Source organism: Schistocerca serialis, chromosome 2 (genome assembly GCF_023864345.2).
Source record: "Schistocerca serialis cubense isolate TAMUIC-IGC-003099 chromosome 2, iqSchSeri2.2, whole genome shotgun sequence".
In the NCBI taxonomy this organism is placed as follows: Eukaryota; Metazoa; Arthropoda; class Insecta; order Orthoptera; family Acrididae; genus Schistocerca; species Schistocerca serialis.
In genome coordinates this window covers 401,233,654-401,250,402 of record NC_064639.1, presented here as the reverse complement: position 1 = coordinate 401,250,402, position 16,749 = coordinate 401,233,654, and the positions used below count along the sequence as shown (strand labels likewise).

General features: G+C 40.5%; 1 protein-coding gene across 2 annotated transcripts in view; it reads left to right on the top strand.

Annotated features, from left to right (window-relative positions):
- LOC126457233 (ribonuclease P protein subunit p30) overlaps positions 1 to 14,431 on the top strand; it is a 78,463-nt gene extending 64,032 nt beyond the window's left edge. For both annotated transcript variants that reach the window (XM_050093363.1, XM_050093362.1), the window contains 2 exons: positions 589 to 668; positions 14,170 to 14,431. In XM_050093363.1, coding sequence (XP_049949320.1) covers positions 589 to 668; positions 14,170 to 14,321 — 232 coding nt within the window. In that variant the 3' untranslated portion in view covers positions 14,322 to 14,431. The remainder of the gene's footprint in view (positions 1 to 588; positions 669 to 14,169) is intronic.
- The last annotated feature ends 2,318 nt before the right edge of the window (positions 14,432 to 16,749 follow it).

Below are 16,749 nucleotides of genomic sequence, written 5' to 3'. Positions count from 1 at the left end.
ATTAACATATATTTCTTTCAAATGCTTGAGTTATATATCTGTACTGTAATGAGTTTATGTGAGTGTGCAAATAGTATTATTTTAAACAGGTATCTTCTTTTAACATAATTCTACCAAGAAACTGAAATAAAGTGAAAGACAACCAGTTCTCTACAATAGCATATAATCACGTGTATGATGATAGATCACTGCTCACAAAATAGAAAATTCACTAATTAGCAGAGAGACATGTAGAAAAGAATTATACAGCGCTGAACATTTGTATTAAGTTCTTCATTAGCACTGACGAGCTGGTACTTGGGCACATTCTCTCTCTCTCTCTCTCTCTCTCTCTCTCTCTCTCTCTCTCTCTCTCCCCCTCTCCCCCCCCCCCTTTCTCTCTCTCTCTCTCTCTCTCTCTCTCTCTCTCTCTCTCTCTCTCTCTCCTGTGTGTGTGTGTGTGTGTGTGTGTGTGTGTGTGTGTGTGTGTGTGTGAGGCTTAGCATTTTATCATACTTTTCTAGATGCACATCTGCATCTCATGACCTCAAAAATTGAAATTTTTTTAGTTTATTTTTTGTTTAATATTTTGCCTTAATACTGACTCAGAGGGCTAATTTTTGGACTGAGTGAGGAACAGACAAAGAAAGCAGTTAGCTCTACATGCAGAGCCTTACTTACACATGCAGGTACCAGTAATTATAGTGTTTTGTTCTAAACTAATTTAGAGTTTACTTCCAAGTATGCATGTTTTCCCTAGGAGCACTTACTGACAAACTTTTGGATGCTGTTGAATTTTCATGACAGTGTTAGCTTTTTGCAACTGCAACAACTTCTGTGAATAGGTACAGAATGTAGTTTTTCATTCTACAAATGTGCTTCTTGAAAGGTGCAAAAACCAACCTTATTAAGTAACCAGTATTTCCTTACCTACTTTCAGAAACTAGTGTCCAAAAAAGTTCTCTTGTGTGAATGGAAATTCATGAGACATAAAGTCTTTTGATGCCACCTATAGAGCACTATTAAAATTAATCACAAAAATTTGACGTAAGGTAGATACTGGGCACCATAACATGTTTGATACGCAGGAGTAAGATACTCAAATGTCTTGTGCATAATGTATTGGAATTTAAGACTGAAGTAAAGAACTTTCTGTTGATCAGTTTCTCCTACTCCCTTGGGAAGTATCTTCAGGGGAACCCTTAAAATTAATATCCTATGTTCCCATAACCCTCCTGGCCTCAACCTTTGTTAGTCATGAAATTACAATGAAAGACAGACCATTAGCTGCTCACGGGCATTGATAAATATCGACGGGGACAGTTGAAAATGTGTGCCCCAACCAGGACTCGAACCCGGGATCTCCTGCTTGCATGGCAGATGCTCTATCCGACTGAGCCAACATGGACACAGAGGATAATGCAACTATAGGGATTTATCTTCAGCACGCTCCCCACGAGACCCACATTTCCAAATTACTGTCCACACACTACATTGTAGTGCCACTGCCCACTATACTCATTACTTGTGGCAGTCAATCTACCGATTCTCGTAACAGTTTGAGCAATGTGAGTGCATTCGCACTGAAGAAGATCATTGGCTGGTAAGCCTTATCTGTAGGAAGATGGTACGATACCATCTTCCTATATATATTTGCTAGTCATTGTCCTTACTCGTCTAGAACCTTCTCTATTCACATTCCAGCACCACTTAATCCTCTATCCCACCAACACACTCAGTCTTTTTACTTCTTTCCTTTTCCATTACTCCCCCCCCCCCCCCCCCCTCCCTCATGCCCCTCCTATTAACCTCCTGATTGCACCTTGCTGCCCTACCCTCTCTCCACCTCGTCCCTGTACTATCCCACAAGCCGCACTTTACCATCCCTTGCCCCTATCCTGCTATCCCTCCCCCTCCCCATCCCAGCCTCCTTATCCCCACCACTCAGTTGCTTCTCCCATCATGCACTGCTGCTCACTGTTTGGCTTCAGCAGCTAGTGACTGTGGCCGTGTGTGTGTGTGTGTGTGTGTGTATGTGTGTTATGTATTTCCGACGAAGGCCTAATTGGCCGAAAACTCACTTTCTGACGGTCTTTTTATTGTACCTATGTGCAACTCAGTATCTCTGCTATGTGGTCAGTAGCAACTATCCTTTTCATAATAGTGTTTACATTCAGTGCTGGGTTTTCCATTGTTTGATTCTGCCTGAAGGCTTTTCTTTCATCCTGTAATCCAGTACTGTTTTCCCATGTTACTATTTTCTAATGCATTACTATACTCAGTGTCTCTTCTTTCGTATTTTTCTCTTGTTACCTTGCAAACCGAACTGCATGCTCTGCTTACAAGCCACACCATATGAACCATCTTGGCCATGCATAAGAGACCTCAGCAAGACCGCACTGATTGTTGGTGCAGCATCTCATGTCCCACATCACTCCTGCCGTTATCATGTATCCTATACCAGTACCTTCAAATTCATCACTCTTCCTATGTCACTCCGAGTATTTTTGCATATTATTTGTTGTACCTTCCTGTGCCACATGAACTTCTGCCCCACCCACCAAGCCCCCCCCCCCCTCCACCCTTTCTCCTCTCTGTTCCAGTCTGCACCTATTAACTTCATCTAATCTAGTCACATCTGTTCCTCTTTTTCACACTTATCCACCCACATTACAATCTTTTTATTTTATTTTTTTCTTTGATCTCTTTGTGCATTCAAGCCAATTTCAGTTGGTTTTTGCCTTTTGTTATCGGCTTACTTCCTCAGATTTCATCTTGTTTCCCCTTACTTAATCTGTTTCATCCTTTTCAAGATTTTTCTCACGTTTTGGGTGTATTTTTGTGAATTTGTTCAGGCATATTTGTATGTTATTTACCTATTTTTATGCATTTTTATCCAGCACCATGATCCTTGTTCCTTTTATCTGCGTCAGTACAGAAAAGTTTCCTTATCCCTAGCCAGAACCCAGTTCCACATACTATTCCTGCATTGTTGCTTGGCTCATGGAATCCCCCCAAATGGCCTTACTATCAAATTACCAATCTCCTGCTGCCACCTATCCTTCCACAGTGATCTACATCTGTTCAGATTCCACCAGTTCTTAACCCTCACCAACATAGTCCTACAAAACCATATCAATCAGGCCCAAACTTCCTTGCAGTAGCTCTCTCTATCAGCAAAATTATCCTGCTATTCAATCCCAAATTCCAGGATCTCGTATCACACATTGAAACTCTTGCCCCCCCCCCCCCCCCCCCCCCCCCCCGACCTGGAGCAAAATCCACAACACCACCTCAAAAGCCCTCTCCACCCTGTTCACTTTATAGTCCTGCCTTGGACTGCCACTATCCACCACCTCTACAACCACCTACAAACCTCCCACACATCTCCCTCTCGCAGACCTACTACATGTACCCCGCCCTCAAAAACTCCCTCCCACCACCATACAGAATCCAGAACCCAAATGGACCTGAAACACAGTCATGAACCTTTCTTCCAAAAGCCTTAGCACTGCAGAAGCATCAGTCTTTTCCAAAGGCTTCACATTTTACCCCACTCTCAAATTCAGTCATGTGGGACTTGTTAAAGGCGTTCTCTCTTTCTTGCAACCTCACAGTGGAAACATTTTCTTGCCATCAACACTACCAATCAGACTCAACCAAAGGACAATGTTGAACCCTGCCCAAATTAGTTCATTCCTCCATCCAACTGTGATCCACCCCCACTGCCCCCACATCACTCCTGTTAACTTTCCAGAATTTCTTAACCTCAAACCTGGCCTCACCATCATTCCTCATATCCTTCAACATGCAAACTAACCTTACATTCACAGAAAGAATCGCAATCCACCACCTAAAAACTGACCCTGACCTTATAATCCTACATGCTGACAAAGGCTCCACCATTGTTCTTTTGAACTGCAAGGATTACCTGGCAGAAGGACTCTGTCAGCTACCAGATTCATTCACCTACAAACCATACCACAGGGACCCTTTTCCGGAAATCCAACAGGGTCTCCAGTCTCTTCGAATCCTTAGGCCCATTCTAGAACCTCTTCCATAAGTCCATCACTCTCCTCACCCCTACCACTCCCTGCACTCCTACCTTCTGCATGATTCCTAAAGTCCGTAAACCCAACCACTCGTATGCCCCATTGTGGCCAGTTTCTGTGCCCCCACGGAGGGAATCTCTGCTCTCATACACCAACATCTTAAGCCTATTACCCGCAACCTACCCTCCTATATAAAAGATACCAACCATTTCTTCCATCAATTCTCCACAGTTCCTGTTCCTTTACCACAAGGTGCCTTGCTTGTCACTGTTGATGCCATCTCCCTTTACACTTCACATTCTTACTGCTATAGAACACTGCCATTTTCAATGCCCAACAGATTCTAAACCTAAAACCTCCTTCCAAATCTCCATGACCAACAATATTCTCACCCACAGTTACTTCTCCTTTGAAGGCATTACCTGCAAACAATTCCAGGGTATGGCTTTGGGCTCCCACGTGGCACCATCGTATGCTGACCTATTCATGGGCCATCTAGAGGAATCCTTAATAAACACCCAGAATGGTTCAGATTCATTGATGACTTTTTCGTGATGTGGATCAAGGGTGAGGACACCCTATCCACATTTCTCCAGAACCTCAACACCTTCCCTGCCATTTGCTTCACCTGGTCCTACTCAACCCAACAAGCCACCTTCCTGGATGTTGACCTCCACCTCAAAGATGGCTACATCAGTACCTCCGTCCATATAAAACCTACTGACCACAAGCAATATGTTCACTTAGACAGCTTCCACCCATTCCATACGGAGAAGTCCTGAGTGGTCCCTCTAAAAATATACCAAGGGTCTCAGTGAGGCCTTCACAGACCATAGTTACTGGGTGACAACCTTGTACAAAAACAGATCTCCAATTCATTATATCTCCTCTCACCTACCACCACTTCCTAAAGTCCCATCATCTGGCCACAGAGGAGCATTCCCCTCATGACTCAGTACCACCCAGGACTGGAGCAACTGAATTATGTTCTCCACCAGGGTTTTGACTACCTTTCATTGTACCTTGAAGTGAGGAATGTCGTATTCACTATCCTTCCTACACATTGTCCTTGTTCATCCCTACCCCTCCCTGCTCCCAATCGCATGCCTCTGGGCTCGTATCCCTGTAATAGACTTAGATGCAAGACCTATCCCATATATCATTCCACCACCACCTACCCCAGTCCCGTCCAAGCGTCATCTGTCCCATCAAATGCAGGGCTATCTGTGAAGCCAGTCATATGATCGATAAGCTAAGCTGCAACCACTGTGCTGCATTCAATGTGGCCATTATAACCAACAAGTTGTCTGTTCACATGACTAGTCACTGACAAACTGGCCAAGAAACAAGGACCACCCTGCTGCTGAGCGGACTGCTCAACAGGATGTTCCTCATTTCAGTGACTGCTTTGCAGCCTGTCCCATCTGGATCTTTCCCACCAACAAGAGCTTTTCTTAACTGCGTAGGTCGGAACTTTCCCTGCAGTATATCCTACATTCCTGTAACCCTCATGGCCTCAACCTTCATTAGTCATTGTCCTTACCCATCTAGACCCTTCCCTGTTCCCATTTCACCATTACACAAACCTCTGTTCCACCAACACACCCATAGTCTTTTTACTTCTCTCCTTTTCTGCTGCCTCATCACCCATGCACCCCCGTTCCTCCTCCTAACTTGCCGACAGCACCTAGCTGCCCTACCCTCTTCTCCATCTCATCCCTGCACACTCCCACAAGCAGCCTTTACCGTCCCCCGCCCCTATCCTGTTATCCCTCCCCTTCCACTTCCCCCTCGCCGTCCCAGCATCTTCCTTCTCTCCATCACTCAGAAGTAGAAGTTTATTGTCTCATAACATACAATTTCGAGCCATTGACTTAAAGTACAGGAGACTCGTCAAAACACAAAAACTGGTTTACATTTTTCATTATAATACCAGTAATATAATATACAGTACTGAATAATTACTTAATTAAGCAATTAATAATTTTTCTGCAGAAGTAACAGACTTTTAAGATTAACAGTCCTAATTCTTCTACTGAATAGTAACATTTCTGCACTAGTTTCTCATATAAGGATTTTTTTCAGTGTTTCTAAATTTTTGCTGAGCAATTCTCTTCCTTTCACTTTGTTATAAATTTTCAAACCCGTATAATGTGGAGTTTGAGCATAAAGTTTCAAATAGTGGGTGGGTAGCACAAAATTATTTTGATTTATGGTGTTGTAATCATGTTGAAAAAGATTTGCTACAAATAAATAAGGGGTTACTGTGTACAAAGATAATCAGCTCTTATATGTATAGTGAGGGAACACTTAATATACTTAGACTTTTTAGGAGTGGGTGACATGATTTTCTTCGCCCTACATTGTGCATATTTCTAATGACGGTTTTCTGAAGTTTTAATATTCGACACATATGGCTTGCTTCTTCTATCGTGCGCTGCTGCTCACAGTCTGGCTTCACTAGCCAGAGACTGTGTGTGTGTGTGTGTGTGTGTGTGTGTGTGTGTGTGTGTGTGTGTCTGAGACTCAAGGGGTCTGGGGAATGAGAGAATAAGCCTTAGACAATGTTTTGAAAGTTTGTATCTGTGAAACAAAAACTGGCTTCTTGATGACATTCAACACCATATTGTTCCAATGTGGTGGAACACGCTTGAATCGTCCATGGCTTGCTGTCCACAATTATGTCGAGACATTGCGGCTCAAGATTGTCCCACTCTTGGACAGTAGCCATTCTGATGTCACCCAGTATGTGAAGAGGGTTCTAGTGATGATGCTGAGCAAGTCTTGACTGACCCCAAGCCTGCTCAGTCAGTTTCATGTCAGAAGATAACCACAAGCCATTTCATTCTCTAGATCCTTACATACTGGAGTAAAATGTTCAAGAGGTGGGTGAAATATGAGTCCATTGTCAAAATGTTGGCTGTAGTGCTAGAGTATACATTGAGGTCCCTGTCCGAATGCTGCACAGCCCTCAACTCGCCCGTAGTTGTGATTCTAGCCAGAAAACAACTGACCCACCTGCCTGGTGAACCTGTGGGACTGCGTGCTTGAGATGTGCATTGATATCTTGGTGCCTCCATGCTATTGTTAGATGATCATGTGCCCTCTGACAAAGCATGAATCTAATTTATCACTGTCTCTATTTTTAAATGTTTTTCATAAGATTGATAAAAGAACTTTAATTCTTTGTGCAGGCAGGATTTTAGCCATTAATGATTTAACTGCAGGTCATGACTTAAAGAAGTCATGCTGTGATGGAGAAGATGAATACAGGATTTTTGTGTACTGTGACTCAACACCTCTGCATTTGCCATTGCTTTTTAAGGCAGTGTACCACTTCAGTCTCAGACTCGCTCGATTTCAGCACCTCATCATTAAACAGTTGTTGGGATCCTTCATAGCCGTTTAAGTGTAGTGTGGCCTGTAAGCACATTTAAATGTTGCCCTGAAAGGTAGCGTTAAAATATGGAATGCCATGTATAAGTGTGTTTGCTAGCATCACTTGACAAGATGAATGGCTTTTAGTAGCTGGGTTATATAAGAACGGTCTGTGGCACCAGATGACTCTTCAGCTATGTGAAAGCCTCCTTATGACCTATTGGTAATACAATAGAAGCCCTACAATTGCTGTATATAAAGAGTGAGCTGTGGAATGACAAAAAAAGTGTGGAAAGATTGGAAAAGTGCACAATGCAGTGTTATATGGTTCTGTATTTTGTACAGTATTTAAATTTAAAGAGCATTAGAAATAAAACATTTAAAAAATTTACTAAATACACCAGTTAAATAAACTTCACTCAAATGGTGACCAAACTGTAACACAACAGTAGCTCCAAATAAAATATTGTACAGCAATACCATGTATAAAATACACTCAAAATACAGACTTTTTACAACACTGTCAGCAAGCTGTGTAGTTTTATTTTTCTACTGCTGTAAAGAAGACCACTAACTTTTTTCACATAGTCACGTCATGAATTTTCTTTTATGTGTATTATTTTATGTCCATTAGGTAAAGCAACTGAGTATAGTTTACATCGCCTTGCCTTTCCACCCACATAATTATTTTGTTTATATTATTCAATATTTCACGTTTACTGAGAACATATTCTATGCTTTCATCCTTCTCCTCCTCATTTTTGACTGCACTGGCAGCATCATTTATTACAGCATCAGTAATGTATTTGTCATCTGTGATCTTTAAATTCAGTTTCTCATTGATGACTGCTCAACAGTTCAAGCCTTCAAGATCAGTACAATACTACAGAACTTCATGTGCAGACTGGATGTCATTGCTGTTGAAACCTGTGTCAGTGCATTATTCATCTGCTGTGTTTTGTTCAATGAAACACTTGTTCAAGCAATTCCTAATACTTGTCAGACTGATTCTTTTCCACAGCACACCTACTGAATAAGCAAGTCGTCAGATTTACAAATTTCAAGAACATTCTCATTTTTTTTATCTGCTGAAGTGAGCAGTCAATGTGATAATGAACCTTATATACTAACATGGTGTGTGTGTGTGTGTGTGTGTGTGTGTGTGTGTGTGTGTGTGTGTGTGTGTTTGCAAACACGAAGGTTTTATTTTTCTATCTTCTTACTGCAATACATGAGCAGGTGGGTGAACTAGACATTGATCCAAGATCAGTAAGCTTCTTTTCTCAGCTTGAGTGGTGAGAGGTGCTTTCTGACTGATGGAACTAACTCTTGAATCTTCTCTACAAAGATTTCACATGTCATTCAAGCATTCTTTGCATATAATTGAACTATAGTGATGACATGTTTACATACAAAGTATCTCAGACTTTTCCTGTTGCCTGCACAGTGTTTTTAACTTATGAATATTTGATTTCTTTATGGCAGAGAAGACAGTACTGTTTTTATTCATTTTGAAACCTGTCTTATTTCCTGAATATTTTACATCAAAAGTTCTGGTAGGAAGCAGTTAATAATAAAGTGCTCTTTTGTCACTATTATATAGCCAATGATCGTTTAAATTTTTATCTACAATTGCTTTATGTAGAATTTCAGGACAGTGTGAAGCAGATTCAAATTGCCATGTAAATCAAAATGAAATTTTGTAGTTTGGGCTGTATCAGTTGGCTCATAAAGTAGTACACCTTCACTTTGCTTTATTAAAACCCATCTATAAAGATGTTCATCAAATACACTGTCTTTTGCTATTTCCGTTCTTTTTCTGTCCATTCCCACATCATTTTCAACTGAATTTACAAAACTTGTAAGGTTATTTTCTTCTTTAATCCATTCCTGATTATTTCTTTATGTACACCAGACTCACATGCTAAACTTGCTTGTGTGTAATCATTCTACACACAATCAATAATTTGTAGTTTATAACTCACAGAAATAGTACATAGTTATTTAGTTGAGCATCTCTCAATGTTAAGCACGAGACATGTATTCTTAGTTGTGCCTAGCAACAGTCCTGATACAATGATGATAACACACAAATCTAAGGTTATGTTTAGTTATACCTGTCCCATTAGGTTATTGTTTCCATTCCTTAATGGTTGCAAGGGTAAATGATACTACAAAAAAGCTATGTGCAGGCTGTTAGGGCACTGCACAATATCTGTATCTGTATCTGTGGTATGTTGGAGCATACCGTTCAGAGGAGTAGGTAATTCTTGATCCTTGCACTGCTTTTAGTAACCAAGGGTCAGGGCACATTTGTTGCTGATGACATGCTGTAGATAACTGATTTCATTGAGAAAGGCATTTCACTAAGCTCATTTCAGTCAGACATGTTTTAGTCTTTCCAGTAAGTGACACAAATGGTTAGTATGTTCCTAAATGTCACTGAGAGATGCTATTATGTCATCCAGGTACACAATGCACTTATCAGGCTTCAAATATTGTAGAATGCCTCTGTAGTGTAGGTGGCATGCTTCTCAACCTGGAAGGCAATCTATGACACTGATAATAGCCTGAGGAGATGTTTGATTCCAATATTATGGCATTAATTGTAATTGATGGTATATATTTTGTAAAGTCACAGTGGTGAAGTACCTACATTGCCGCAGATTGTGTAGCATCTTTGTGATTTGTTGTGCACTGGTACAAGTGACAGTAATCATAACAGAACCAATAAGGTCTGGCTCTGTCTCAGCACCTTTTAGGTACATGTACAGTTGGAGAGACCTGTGAGCTGGTGCATGTGTCTGTGACATTGTCATGCAACTGCAGGCTGTGACTCTCCTCCACCACCTATTTTTGGTGGTGATACTGCTTCCAATAAACAGGCAATGCAATCCTAGTCAGTATACAGTGATACATTATAGAGGCGGCCAGTACTGGGTCTTCCATATCAAACAGTGCAGCACATTATGTTAATAAATCAACAAATTATTTCCTCTCCATTTTCTGTAAGCATGCAGATTTTCTCATAACGTGATGGAGTGGTTTCCCTGGTATGGGCTTTGTGCATCTAGCTCCCATCTGAATTCATCCACTTCTACTACTTCCAAACTGGCTATTAGGTTATCACATTATAGCTTTCCTTTCTCTTCACCAAAATTGTCAGCGGCAACAGGCATTATATAACCTAAATGCCCTTCTACAGCACATGATATGCTCTGCCCCATGAAACATTTCCTCCTGTCCAGTTCTTCATTCTCTGGCAGGATCTCTAGCATACATTATGTGTGCACTGGCAATTTTGTGCCAGCAGCAATCCAGAGTACCTTCCCCATTCCTGTGGAATCTTAGCCAGGGAATCTTAACTTTAGGGACCACACACATTTTGTGGCTAGCTTCCACATATGTTTAGCTAGCTTCCTGGGCCTTCGGAAATTGCTTGTGGCAGTGTGGTTATCTCTGCTTTAGCACCTAGAGGGTACTACTGCTGTCCATCCAGTAAAACAGTTAGCTATGACCTGGTAATTTATAAAGAGAACACGACCGTGCTTTGTAGGTTATTGCCTCATTCACACTTCCATTTCTTCTGAACTCACAAGTCTGAGCATTTATTCTCCTAATCCAATCCATAAACTGCTTAAGACCTTCACTGCTCTTCTGTGTGATATCGTTCTATTGTTCCCTGTAATACTGACTTCTTTTCCAATGACATAGTACATCCCTCAGTTTTTCATACCATCTCATAACTTTGTATGCTGTACCCACTAATTTACAATGTGTTTCCCTTAACAGCTTCTCCTCACTCTACTGTCCTGGAGCTTTTACTGTTTTCAGTTCTTGAAAAACATTGTGACGTATGCAGCCGGCAGGTTTTTCAGAAAGTTAGGTGATCAAGTTATAGTACTACACACCAGGGATAAGGCCTCAAGATCAAGTCTTATCAAAATTTTCACCTTCTCTTCTTCATTCAGTTTCACTACCTGCTTAAGACGCAACTGTGTTACTTCATTGAGCAAATGTTACACAACGTCCTGGGTACTAACCTGCTCCGCTATAAATGCTGACCAACTAAAGCAGAAATAAGTTAAGCCTTGGGATGAGGTCATTGAATAAGGTTTTCAAATTCAGTATGGATTATTGGTACCCGATTATGGAGGCTGATTCATATATGATATTGATAGTCATCAATATTTTAAAGTGTGATCTGACCTGGTTTAGTTGTTCATGTTTTGTCATTAGATAAGTATATATTCTCCTAAATACACTCATTGTCTTACTTTGTTTCAATAATACTGTTACTGTTGCCTATGCAAGGTATAATTATTTGTTTAAAAGGATATTCAGGCAAGATAGTGGGATAGATATTCTATGCATTGCATACCCTTAGTTTCACTACCAGTGTTACTTCGCTGTTTGTTACATTTTATGTACTTGAATTGTGTCAAGTGGGTCATGGAATGGTTTCTTAATAAAAACCATTGCTGATCCTACTGGTGTACTGCTGTTGAACCACTGTTTTTGCTATGAAAATAGTAGGCATAAAATTATAAAAACCCATCTAGATTTTAGTTTTCCATTACTTCCTTAACTCACTTCAGGGCTATGTCCAGATTTTTCATCTGAAAGGCCACAGATGATTTTCTTCTTCTTTCTTGTCTAACTAAACAAGTGCTTTGTCACTTACCTTGCTCCCAACAGTATCTTATGACCTCAAGATGTCTTGCAACTTTTATATAATTGATAAAAGACATATATTTAAAAACAAAGATGATGTGACTTACCATATGAAAGCGCTGGCAGGTCGATAGAAACACAAACACATACATACACACAAAATCATAGCTTTCGCAACCAATGGTTGCTTCGTCAGGAAAGAGGGAAAGACGAAAGGATTTTTCCTGCGTGGAATGTTTCCCTCTATTATATTCATATGATAAGACATAGTTATTCATGATGTTTAAAGCTTTCCCAGACTGATTGTTCCATGAAGAATGGCTTTTCACCAAGGCAAGTGAACAGAGTGATGAAGACCTACAAACGACGGAACAAGGAAGAGGAAGGGGCCTTCAGGTCGACTGTTTATCTACCATTTATTGGGAATATTTCTTCACAGATAGGCAGAATATTGAGAAAGTATCAAGTGAGAGTCATCTTTCGCCCTCCTTCCAAAATTTCATCACTGGTGGGATCCGTTAAAGACGACCTGGGCCTTCGTAAACCAGGTGTTTACAAAATTCCGTGTGAATGCGGCAAATCATATATAGGGCAAACAACACGAACTGTGCAGGAACGCATTGTGGAACACCAACGGCATACTCGCCTTCTCCAACCCACCAAGTCCGCAATCGCCGAACATTGTATTTCCACAGAGCATTCCATGAATTACGACGACACAAAAATTTTGGCCCATACATCAAACTTTTGGAGCTCGATTATCAACAACGAGACTCTCATCTATCGAGATAACGGTTATCAGCTAAACTCTGCTTGGAATCCTGTTTAGAGAAACTTTGTAGTCGACGTAGTTATCTGCATAAAGACGGAAATCGACCTGATATCGATACGCCAGGCTTTCACAGTGGAGGGCGCGAGGCACAGCGCACGGAGCCATTATGAACACGCATGCTGAGCAGCGCATGCGCAATGTCACCTCAGTACAGCTTTAAATAGCGGAGCTCAGCGCGTACTCGCCAGTACTACTACAGTGGCACTCACCTGAAGATGGCCAGAAGACTCTGCGCCGAAATATCGTGGCAGGACGTTACTGATATCCGGCAGTTCTCCCGTGTTTTTATGGAACAAGCAGCCTTTTATTTACATTGAGCGAGGTGGTGCATTGGGAGGACGACGGTTCAAACCCATGTTCAGCCATCCCAATTTAGGTTTTCTGTGATTTGCCTAAATCACTTCAGTCAAATGCTGGGCTGGTTCATTTGAAAGGGCACAGCCGACTTCTTCCCCATCCATCCTGATCCGATGGGACCGATGGCCTCACTGTTTGGTCCCCTGTCCCAAATCAACCAGTCAACCAACGTTGTGTTCATGTACACAATAAAAATGTCTTTCATCAACAGGGTATGAAGTACAATATACTTTTATATTATTGCCACAAATACTGCTTGCACATCTGCTGTATTCCTTGTTGAACAAGAGAATGGGAAATGGACCATGCTGCTGACACAAGAAGTGGAAACTGTATTGAATTCTAAACACTGTGAGTCTTTAACTACTATTCATTCATTTTGGTTTAATGTATGAATAAAAATCAAAATACATCAGTTTTTGGACTATGTGGATTATCTTGCTTAAGGTTGGGAAGCTTCTGTGCACTGGGTTTTGTCACGTTATCCTGTTGCCCCCACCCGTAGTGGGGGAAATAGCATATATGGCACAGACTGTTCTTTCGTATGTCAGCAGGACTCTATTGCTTCAGCAGTACTGAGTTAGATGGTGCAATGAACAAGACTCTGTACACCTACGTGGGAATGGTGGGGTTTAAATTCAAATCCAACCATGCAGATTTAGGTATTCCGTTTAGTGACAAAATCAGTTAAGGCCAGTGATTGGGTGTTCCATATGGGTTGAAACTGCAAATTCTGTTCATTGTCCTCCACCTATCAGAACTCGTGCTTCATATATAAGGATTTCACTGTCAGTGCCATGTCAAACCGTAATGTTCCTCCCTTCCTTTCTGACTGCAGCAGTATTTGGCAGTGATTTTTACTGTATTTAATATAATTTCCTTGATTTTATTTTACAGATGGCCGACGTTGTGGCAAGATCATTGCGTGTATACAAAGTGATACATCACCAGGAAGAAGTAATGAAGTGTCAATAACAAACATCTGTGACCAGGAAGTGAACATGGATGAAGAAGATTTGGGACCCACACAAAAGAAAATGAAACAGTGATATACGTATTTTTAATTGTACTGTTGTAAACAACTTTGACTGTTATCAGCATAAATTATTGTTATTATTTGTGTGATTTTTTAATAAAATTCTTCATATTTCCATCCTAATATTAGTGTTGTAAGGAGATTCCAGAAGGTTTAAGATTGATTGTGTATTGATAAAGACAGGAATTTCAGAACCAGATTTTAAACTACAAAATATTTCCAGGGACACTTGTGGACTAGACTGAAACTGAAGAAATTGCAGAGAGGGAGGAAATTAAGGATATGGAACCTGGAGAAATTGAAAGTTGGTGAGAGTTTCAAAGATAGCATTAGGCAATGATTGACTGGAACAGGGGAAAACAAGTTATTTACTTATTTAGTTAATTTGATTCATGTTGCATGGGGATAAATCATGATGATGTGGAAGATGAATGGATGGCTTTGGGAAATGAGCTAGGGAAGGTAGCAGATGATCAAGTAGGTAAAAAGACAAGGCCTAGTAGAAATCTTCACATAACACAGTAGATATTGTATTTCATTGACGAAATGAGAAAACATAAAAATGCAGCACATGCAGTAGGTGAAATGGACAAAGACATAAAAGAAAATGAGATTGACAGAAAGTGCAAAATGACTAAGCAGGAATGAGTAGAGGACAATTGCAAGGCTATAAAAGCATGCATGACTAAGGGAAAGATAGATATTGTCTGTGCAACTGTATGAATATCAAGAGTTCAGATGGCAGGCCGGTACTAAACAGAGAAGATGAAGATGAAAGGTAGAGGGAATATGTAGGGAGTCTATATAAGGGAAACAAATTTGAGGACAATATTATAGAAAGAGGAGAATAAGTAGGGGAAGATGAGATGGGAGATATATGATACTCTGACAGGGCACCTAAACATAAGACAAAACAAGGATCCTGGAGCAGATAAGAATTATTGAGATCCTTGGAAGAACCAGCCATGACAAAATTATTCCATCTGATGTGTAAGATATGTGGGACAGGCGAAATACTCTTAGATGTTAAGAAAAGTGTAATCATTTGAATTCCAAAGAAGGAAGATGCTGACAGGAGTGAATAATAACTCGTGGTTGCTGGCAGGAATTTGTTACTCAAGAATGGAGAAACTGGTGCCGGCTGACATTATGGAAGATCATTTTGGGTTCCAGAGAAATGTACGAACATGTCTGGCAATACTGACCCTTTGGTGTACCTCAGAAGAGAAATTTAAGAAAAGTAAATCTATGTGTATGGTATCTGTAGATTTAGGGAAAGCTTTCGACTGTGTTACCTAGAGTACACTTTCTGAAATTCTTAAGGTATTAGGGGCAAAATACAAGGAGTAAAAGATTATCTAGAACTTGTACAGAAAATAGATTTCATTTGTAAGAGTCAAATGAAATGAAAGGATACTGTAGTTGAGAAGGGAGTAAGATAAGCTTGTAACCTATCTCCAGCTTTATTCAATATTTTCATTGAGTAAATTGTGAAGGAAACAAAGAAATTGGGAAATGGAATTAAAGTTCAGGGAGAAGAAATAGAAATTTTAGTTTCTCCGATGACAATGTAATTCTGTTAAAGACGACAGAGGACCTTAAGATGGGTGTGTGGAATGTGTGTGTTGAAAAGAGGGTACAAGGTGAACATCAACAAAAGTACGATGAGGGTAAAAGAATGTACTCTAATTATGGCAAATTATGCTGAGAGAATTATGTTAGGAAATGAGACACTCAGAGTAGTAGAAGAGTTTTGATGTTTGGGCAGAAAAATAACTGATAATGACTGAAGTAGAGTGGATAGGAAATACAGGCCAGTAAGCAGGTTCAAATGGTTCTAGGCTGCAGTAGTTATGCAGAGATGAAGAGGCTTGCACAGAAAGATTAATGGGAGAGTTGCATCAAACCAATCTTGAGACTGAAGACCACCACCACAACCACAACAATAGCAACAGAATACTATGTTTCATAAAATATTTTCAATTTCTGCAATTACAATGCTTGCTTTGCATTGTCGATGATTATTCTGTGTACTACAGGTTAATTATGAAATAGTTCTTTCCACACCAATGAAGTTATATCTGTCAGTAGATGGGATTGTACTAGGCATAGCCTTCACCTCAACAGGGCAGGAACTTTAAACTGGCTGGGCCAATAGAAGAAACCTAACAGGGGTAGGCACTGTCACAAATGACAAAGTTAGTTACAAGTATCAGAGGAAAACCTGTTTTAGAGTAGGGAGGACAGAAAGAAATAAAGCTTTAAGAGAGGATAGGATTGAAATAGATCTTCATTTTGAGAATTTTCTCTCCACATCCCCCTCCTCCTCCTCCTCCTCCTCCTCCTCCTCCTTCTTCTTCTTCTTACTCTTCCTCCTATTCATTGCATTTTCGTGTTTCGCTAAGAGGTCGGCATTATTATACTGGACTTAGCAGTTTTAG